Below are 9816 nucleotides of genomic sequence, written 5' to 3'. Positions count from 1 at the left end.
AAGAAAGAAAAAACAACACAACCAAAATTTGGGATCAGTAAAATTGTTTTTATTATACTGAAATAAATTAATACTTTTCTTTGGCAAGGATGCATTAAATTGTTTAAAAGTGTAAGTAAAGAAATTTGAAATAAATGCTGTTCTTTTGAGCTTTTTATTCATCAAATAATCCTAAAAAACAACAGCAAAACAACCTTCAACATTGATAATAAAAAGAACAGATTCTTGAGAAATCAACATGTAAAAATATTTCTGAAGGATAATGTGACACTAAAGGCTGGAGTAATAGCTGGTAAAAACAGCTTTTGATTATATTTATTTATGTATTTTTTAAAGGATATTAAAATTTGTAATAATATTTTACATGTAGTTCATATCAAATAAATGCAGCGAGATATGGTTGCAGAAATTGTTTCCCATGAGGTGTTGCTCACTGCCACACGACTGTCCTTGACTAACCTCCCATTTGCATTCATCGATTCATGTTTTCTCTCTCTTTGTCCATCTCTTTCTTTAGGAGCTGGTGGGAAGTAACCCTCCGCAGAGGAACTGGAAGGGAATAGCGATTGCACTGCTTGTTATTCTGGTCATCTGCTCTCTGATCGTCACCTCTGTCATTCTGCTGACTCCAGGTACACAGCCTGCGAGCAAAGGGCCCGGGGCCATGAGCCTCTGGCCACACACACACACACACACGTATAATGCTGTAAACAAACCAGCACGTTTCAAGTGTCACATACAGGTGCACAATCCTTTACAGACACAGCCTCTCATGTCGCCACATCCTGCCAGAACACCTTGAATGATTTCCAGAACATCTTGTCTTGTACTTAGAAATTTCAATTGGTGACACAACCACACAAACAAAATGAACACTTAGAAGGGTTCTAGTGAAGTGTAATAACAGACTTCAAACTGCAACTAAATTGTTTGCAAATGTAACAAAAAATAAATATGTCCCATGTCACTTCAATTTTTTTTTTTTTTTTTTTGAAAACAAAACAATTATTTTTAAATAACAATTACAAAATTATTAATATACTGTTAGTATCAGGCATCCAGTTGCTTGTAATTATGCATAATTTACTGTTTATCTTTATAGTAAATACATGTAACATGCAAAAAAAATAAAAATACGCTGTAAAGTGTTACCAAAATTGCTTCTTAGTTCCACAGCCAAAAATCAGCTAGTTATATTGTGTTTTTTTTCTCTCTCTGCCATCAAAACAGCAGCAAAAGAAGCAATCAGTCTGTGTATAGAACGGGATTCTCTAGAGGAGGATCTAGCATGTTTAACTGCAGTGTGTACGTGGCCAATGAAGCCTGCTACTGGGCAGTATAAATCTCTGTTTTCCCTAGCTCTCTTAAAGCCATTAAAATCTCCCAGCCATGCTTTAATTCATGTGCTGTGAACGCTGGTTTGCCTCCATTAAGCTAGCAAGTTCAGTCTTTGAGAAACTAATTGAGAAGTTTTGTCTGTTTCCATAAATGTAAATGTTTCTCTAATAATAAGCTTAGTGTAAGGTCTTCTAATGGGAGACAGATATTGAGATGTGACACCCTGTTTGATTTGTTTTCTGTCTTCGAGCTTGAGAGCATGTGTGTGTGTGTGTGTGTGTGTGTGTGTGTGTGTAGTTACATCATCTTCTGTCCGTTTCGGGTTGAAAGAGGAAGAGAGAATGAGCACAGGTCATACAGACTGAGCAGGTGGTGTCTCTAGCTTGAGTCCTGACACTTTTCCAAAACTACGGGACAAGGGACAGCATCTGAAACATCTCTGCAGACCTGTAAAACAGGTCACTTATATAAGGGCACCTGATTTACCCAGGAAAGGCATATTGCAAATAATCCTATTCTTGAAGTCAACATGATGTATCATTCGCAATACATTTTACTTCTACAGTGTGACATTTGATAGTGAAACAGGATGTTTAATGAGAAAACATATATGGTGGGATTTATTCAGGACTATTCCTCCTAAAAAATAGCACAAAATAATTTGCCACGTAAAAAGAAATAAGGTAATTATATGTTCATACAGGCAATGATGCAGAGTGGTGCTCTGACACAAATGTGGTACCCTAAAATTCACGGTTATGTACAGTACACACTGAGACAACTCACGCATTACCTGTAAAAAATAAATAAATAAATAAAAAAAAACACAAAAACACTGTAATACTCACATCTTGTCCCACTACATAACGATGTTCATTATATATATTTCAAATAAAAGCAGTGCTTCAAAGTTTCTGTTCATCAAAAGAACCTGAAGGAAAATAAATAAATTCCATACTTCATACTTCCATACTTAAAGTAACACAACCATTTTCCACTTATGATAATAAGAAAGGAATGTAGCAAATCAGCATATCAGAATGATCTCTGAAGCATCAATTGACACTGAAGACTGGCGTATTGGCTACTGAAAATTCAGCTTTGCATCACAGGAATAATATCCTATTTGGAAATATTTTAAAACTACAATTATAAAAAAAACCTGTTGTTTTCAACTGTAATAATATTTCACAATATTGCTTGAAATTTCAATCAAATAAATGCAGCCTTAGTAAGCAAAAGACATTAAAAATATTACAGACAATATTAATGCAATTATTAATTTAGAATATTTATATTTTTAATGTACTTGTTATATAATTATGTATTTATTCTTTTTTATGTTGTGAAAAAAAAACTGCAATTATTACAATTTATAGGCCCTATTCTTTTCAAAAAATAATTTCAACTTCTTGCAAGTCCCAAGAGAAGGTCATAGTAAAAGCACCCATGTCAGTTCACCATCCTCCCTGCTGGCCCACTGATGAAGAGTTCAGCATTATCCACATTGTCAGATACAAAATGCCCCTGACACCCTGTACCACACTCCATCATTGATGTTACTCTACATTCCTTTAGCCCGAGTGTTTTTTTCTCAGTCTCCGCTGTTGGCTCGCTGTGGCATGTCCTCTTATTCATGTAATGGATAGGTTGATATGATCGGGTGCGATTAGTGCTTTGACTGGAAAACTGGGTCAGGTCTTCTTTTATCCCAGCTTTATTATTATGTTTTTTACAGGAAGCATTTCCCACTGAAAACTGACGCTGGACTGACACAATGACAGCTAATTGGACATGTCAGAGGAGCTCATTTTGTGTTTGTGATGGAAAACCCTTTTTCTCTTATTTTGTGAATCTCTTAGGAACCGTTGCACATCACGGCACCATAGCGGGGGGTATGTCAGATAACCTTCCAAACAGTTATTTCCACTTCTCTGTCCTGTTGTTAGAGAAATTGCACTTTCCTTGTGCGCAGAGATCAGCCAAGTCACCGTCGTTCTCTCCAGGAAATTTTCAAAGCAGCTGCCATGGAAAAGAAAGAAGAAGAAGAAAAAGAAAAAAAAAACTTATTTTAAACGCCTTTTAAATATTTTTTCTGATATCTAAGCTGACAGCAGTGAATGGGGTCAGTTATGCCAGACTCTCTCAGGAATACTAACACTGTCAGAGTACATAGACAATCCTGTGTGTACATGTTTTAAAGCACAAGATTCAATGAAAACATTGTCAAGGCATCAAAAACACAGATGGCCTTTAATTATTTTTTCTCCCTTAGCATTCACGTTGCATTTTCACATTGGCAAATGAAAATAGCACTTCTGCTCCACATCAACGAAGCGCCATCTATTAAGAATAATAATGAGTCATTCACCATACTGGAAGGTTTTCATTTCCTCTTAATCGTTTTATTAACTTTGGGCCAAAGGGCTGACTAGTAGGATCCACATGTCTGTCAAACAAAGAGAAGTGCATATGAAATCTTATAGATAATCTTATAGTCTTATAGATAACACTGATCTTCTTAACCTACAAAACTTCCAAAAGACTCTTTGAAATAGAGAGCATCTCACATTTCTGCTGCTTATGAAAGTTCTTGCTGTTCTTTAATTAATGCCTGGGATTGTCCTCATTTTATGCGTTCAGGTTTTCTTGGCAGTGGATATCTGGCAGAGGTTCTTCACCACTCTAATATAACACAAAGACATCCATATGGGAATTTTCACCCATTAACAGCTCATTACACACAAATCTAAAAACATACCATCGACAATGCAGGATGTATGCAAAACAAAAAATGTTTTACACACATGCTATTGCTGCACTACATACCATACATTCACAGTATGCAGGTTTTCTGTATGCATGGAAGTAGTGACAAATATGTGCAGCATAACATGGATTTAAGTCAAATCTGCTTGGTTTTGGGAGAAAGAAAAAAAAAAGGTAACACATTATTATAGGGTCCAATTCACACTAATACGTAGTTGCTTATTAGCATGTCTATTATTAACATATTAGCTGTTTATTAGTGCTTATAAAGTACATATAATGCATGGCATCCATAATCCTACCCAATACCCTCAACTTAACAACTACCTTATAAACTATTAATAAGCAGCAAATAAGGAGTTAATTGAGGCAAAAGTCATAGTTAATTAGAGAACTGGACCCTAAAATAAAGTGTGACCAAAAAAAATTTGCTCAGACAGTCAGAAAATAGGACATTTTTTAACTGATTTAACATCCAATTCGTGTTTTATTTTTTTTTATAAACTTAAAATGCATTTATTTCTAAATGAATTCAAGTATGTACACTAACATTTTTGGGTCTTTTAGTTTTTCTATGTTTTTGAAAGAAGTCTCATGTCTATCAAAAGTGCTTTTAGTTGGTCAAAATACTGTACAGTACAGTACAGTACAGTAAAAAAGTAATGTGAAATATTTATTTATTTATTTATTTTTTTAAGTAATTGATTCCTGTAATGGAAGTTTTGCCAATTTTCAGTTTCACGTGATTCTTCACAAATCATTCTGCTATGTTGAATTGGTGCTTGAACCATTTCTGATTATGTTGAAAACATATATATGATACAGAAATACTATGAATACAGAAATACTCATAACGTTTTTTGAAACTTTGGCCATGTTTAGCATGAGAATCCAACTCTTTAACAGTGTAAATAACTCAACATGCATGAAATAGCATTAGACCTTTCCTTTCAGTCAACAACCTGCATCCCAGTCTGCAGTATTTATGCTATATAGCAAGTATTGTTCCTGTGAGTGCCTTCAAAATCATAGTGTGATGAAAAACAGAGTGGCAGAAATGCTTGAATGTGAAACAGGAAGATTTTAGGCTTCTATTACTCAAAACCCATAAAGGAAGAGTGGGAGTTTCCGGCAACGATTTCATTCATTTCCACTTGCTGGAGTGCTTAATTGTTTTTCTATAATAATAAAGGCCTATTACTGATTTTTGCGCCCTAAATGCTTGCAATTCACTTTGGAAATGGCTGTTTACAGTGAAAATATTAATCTAGCTGCAATGGTGGGCAGCTCAGCTTTAATAGTGCACAGTCCAGGCATCCCAAAGACTCTGTGTATAGCAGGCAGCCAGGCGGAGAAGCTTCCAGCTGGGTTAATTTCTCTTCTTTGCTCCATGCAAGAAAATCAGCCCTCAGCTGTCAGCTCTAACATAGACACAACAGCGAGGCAAAAGACTTGAATACGCTTCCTAGACATTTCTTTTGTTTAAACTCTTTGAAATTCACTTGACTGAGCTCATTGGCAAGGATTATATTATATCTTGTTTGCCTAATGGCTGAATGCTCATGTAATGTGTTGGTTTACCAACTATTCTTTTCTGCTCGCATTTAAATGTTTCCTAGTATGAGTCTCAGGCAGCATTCCCACAGAGCGTTCATAGGCCACCTGATGCATATTACACACAAAAATGGTGGCTGACATCACATGCTACTATCAGACTGCCTAGATTTTGTACAATGTCTGATGCAGTTTTTAACCGCCCACCCATTTATTTTATTTTTTTTCTCCATTATATTAAATGAGACAATGTAGGACCAGTACGAAATTGCAGGGATGGATAATTGGGGCAGGAAATGATTCAATATGAGTCAATGACAAATAAGATACAGAATAGAACACAGGAAAAGAAAACAAATTGTGTTGAGTTCTTTGAGATGTACTCTTTGTAATCTGGCTGATTTCAAATGGTTTTGAAAAACCTTTACACGTTTTACTATGTAAGCTGACAATATCATGAACTAATGATTTAGTTTAAGTTACTGTATTCTCATAATGTTTATGCCAAATGACACATGCCTTATCCTTATCTGGTATTAAAAAACAATCCATGGAAATTTCAATAGTTGAACTGTTGGTCATGTGGAGCCCTGTTAGTAATAAATACAGTAAATGAGAGATACTTGTTCACAACTATGTAATCTGTTCTTAGTTATGTTCAAATGTACATTTATCAATCCCTATATATCATAAATAAAAATATACTGCGGTTGGTAATTTAACATCAGCCCAGACAGCCCTTTATCCAGATTACCTGAAGAATGGACCAGACTGTGGTCCACTAGCCATTGTAAGACTAAATGCTTCTTTATTTTGTCTCAAAAGGTTTTTCTGAGGGTTTCTGATGTTTGCTCTTTTGCAGTCTTCCCATTAAGGCCATACAAAACTGCCCATCCTGACAGCAAAGTGAAACAAATCAGATATTGCTTTTTCTGCATCTTCCAATGCATAAAAAATGAGTTATATGCGAGACGAAAGCACACTGTGATCATATCTGATGTGCAGAATTATGACTTAATAAATCAGGTTAGTGCTGGCACCAGATGTAATGCACAAAGTCCATTTTAATAATGAAACATTCAATTCGTCTAAAGCAGTGCCTGGAGGGATGCCTGATTGTGTTTATCTTCATGTCCTGGCTTTTTGTTTCCTTTTTTTCCGCTCCTCTGCGGCACTGTAGAATTGCACCCGGCCCACGCATGAACCTCGCACATGTACACGAGTCAAAGTGACAGCGTAATATAAGTCGGGCGCGTGAGTTGATAGATTCTTCCCTGCTTTCTCTGTCAAGCACACTGAATACATTCTGGTGTTCATTCTCACCTTACAGGGCTGTCATTTAATGCAAAGCCCTGCCGCCGCCGCATTCCTTCTCATTGCTTGTGATTTAAAATGGTTTTCCTCTACGCCACGTGTTCGGTCTCTCTAGGTATTGATGTGGTGGTGAGTTTGTGCACATGCTGAATGAATGAGTGCTAATGTCAAACAGAATTTGCCTGATGGAGGGGTTCTTTGGGCCCTGAGCACAGCGGTACAGCTGAGATAATGAGCCCAGGCGCTGCTGGAAGCTAGAACAGTCAGAACTTTCCACCACAGCATTAAGAGAGCACTATGCCTTTCACATAAAGCCCGGGAACTGCAGTGGCCATTACCGAAGAGACTATCACTTCTTTTGGAGGAAAAATCTCCAGGCTGGCCTCTAAGAAGAGCCTGTCAGCCAATTTTAGCTCAATGCAGATGCAGTTTGCCTCCCGTGAACCAGAAAAGCTGAAAGTTTTTGACATGCTCTAAAAAGAGGATGGAGGCATGAAGATTTACTCCATGTAAACTTGGCGGTCTCAGTGCTAAAACTAATGATGGAAATTTTTTACGACGTTTTTGTGAAGTTTCAAAACCTTTGCGATTTACTCATTCTGAATCTGATTCAGAGCACTTTTCAAACCGTGAAAGTCACGTGATTTCGGTAAATGAGGCTTTCTAACATCAAATGCAATTTTGAACTACTTTTGTTTCAGAATAAAGGAAACAAAATTGTATATTTGGTTCTAACAGTTAACTATGGAACCGTAACGAGAAGAAAGTTTGCCAAGAACAAACTAATTAACCTAGAAATATTGCAATTAACTAAATTAATCAGGAAATGCTTGGTGGCACATTCACACAGAACATTTTTGCTTTGAAAAACGCAAGGCGCGAGGAATGGAATGGGGTAAAACGCGTTTTACGTCTAGAGATGCATTTTACAATTTTTAGAACGCCGTGTCATGCGTAAGATGCTGCAAAAGACTGCAAGACTCGAGCGCAACAGGTACACGCGTCTATCTAGCACTTGTTTACATAGAAAAACCAATTTAATAGTAAAGTTTCAATAAAACAGTTGCAATTGGTTTGCAATAGGTTTTTGATGCATGGTTGAGCTGAGTTTACATTGCATTTACACCATTCTCACCAGCAGGCTTCACGAGTGTGTGGCTTCTTTTGGATTTGGAGCGAGAGAAACAGTGAATCATTTTGTGAAGAAATTGGTCCAATTAGTTCAAAGTTTCAAAAGCTTTGTTTCTTCCATCACTAGCTAAAAGTGTTTTCTGTTTTGCATTTCTCCCTATAGGTGAGGACGATAGCCTGGCCTTTAAGGGGAAAGTGACAGTGGAAGAAATCTTCAAGAAAGACTTTAAGGTTCACGACCCAAATGCTAAGTGGATCAGCAGTAAGTGCTCTCATCAGCAGACATTTGATTTCTTCTAGTGTGGATCTTCCATTAGCTGCTCAGTATCTGATACGATTGCAGAGATTATCTCAGCATTGAAAACACACTATAATTCTCATTGTGCACATAATCAATTCAGATTAAGTGAAATGAAGGCTTGTGCATTGCTCATTTCCTCTTCATGGTATAACCAAAGTATTGATTACATTTTTTAATTTATTTTTTTCAAACTCATTAATTTCAAATATTTGAGAATCATGATCTTCCTAAAACTTAAGTAAAACCCCAATGACCAAATAGAGAAGTTTCCAATTTTATTTGAAGAAAGCATAAGGATACTTTTCAAACAAAACACTGAAGAAATAGGATTGAAATTATAGATATAGCTTTTAAAATTAGACAAAAATATTGTGACACTTTGTATATATATATATTTCTAACAAAATGGCCATTCAAAGTTGTTTAAGTGGGTCTTAAGGTTCCAAATTTTTATTTATTTTTATTTTACTTTTTTTGGAGCAACTCTACAACGCTGACTTTCTTTGAATCTTTGTGGACACGTGTCTGGATTGTGATGTCTTTTCCTCATGCAGAAGGATGACTTGTGAATGTGAACAGAGGGAGGCGTTTATCAGTGGGTACATTTGTGGGAAGTCGTGGCCAAATGGTTAGAGGGTTGGACTCCCAATCGAAGGGTTGTGGGTTCTAGTCTCGGGCCGGACGGAATTGTGGGTGGGGGGAGTGCATGTACAGTTCTGTCTCCACCTTCAATACCACGACTTAGGTGCCCTTGAGCAAGGCATCGAACCCCCAACTGCTCCCCGGGCGCCGCACCATAAATGGCTGCCCACTGCTCCGGGTGTGTGCTCACAGTGTGTGTGTGTGTGTGTGTTCACTGCTCTGTGTGTGTGCATTTCGGATTGGTTAAATGCAGAGCACAAATTCTGAGTATGGGTCACCATACCTGGCTGAATGTCACTTCACTTAATTAAGCAGTCTGATTTGGTTTGAACTTTATTGAGCTGTCTCCTCTAATCAGCTGCTTTAGGCTGTGGTGATAGGGAAGCTCTCTTCATGCTCTAGTCTCAGCCACAAACGCTTCAGGGACAATCAAATGCATACTGCACACAAACATGGCTAAAAGCTCACTGAAGTTATTTATTTATTAATATTGATTAATTAATCCTTGCTTATTATTGCAGTTTTATCAATTTCAGATTCACTTACCCTTATAGACAGCATGAAATGAAACGAAACTTCACCGTCTAATTTCTAAATGCATGTTATTGATCTTATTGTGAACATTTCATCCATGCATAGGGTATTGATTTTTAATATTTAACATAATGGCATAGTTCACCCCAAAATTAGAATTGTTGTAATTTGTTGTACCAAAACTGCATGGCTTTATTTATTCTGTTTTCATGCCTTTGCCATGCATTTACAAT

General features: G+C 36.7%; 1 protein-coding gene across 1 annotated transcript in view; it reads left to right on the top strand.

Annotated features, from left to right (window-relative positions):
• The first annotated feature begins 396 nt into the window (after positions 1 to 396).
• Positions 397 to 9816, top strand: part of LOC113065892 (dipeptidyl aminopeptidase-like protein 6) — a 98475-nt gene continuing 89055 nt past the window's right edge. The window contains exons 1-3 of the mRNA XM_026237444.1: positions 397 to 423; positions 518 to 632; positions 8270 to 8368. Coding sequence (XP_026093229.1) covers positions 397 to 423; positions 518 to 632; positions 8270 to 8368 — 241 coding nt within the window. The remainder of the gene's footprint in view (positions 424 to 517; positions 633 to 8269; positions 8369 to 9816) is intronic.

The sequence above is a fragment of the Carassius auratus genome, chromosome 49, assembly GCF_003368295.1.
Source record: "Carassius auratus strain Wakin chromosome 49, ASM336829v1, whole genome shotgun sequence".
NCBI lineage: Eukaryota > Metazoa > Chordata > Actinopteri > Cypriniformes > Cyprinidae > Carassius > Carassius auratus.
This window is presented reverse-complemented; position numbering and strand designations above follow the sequence as displayed.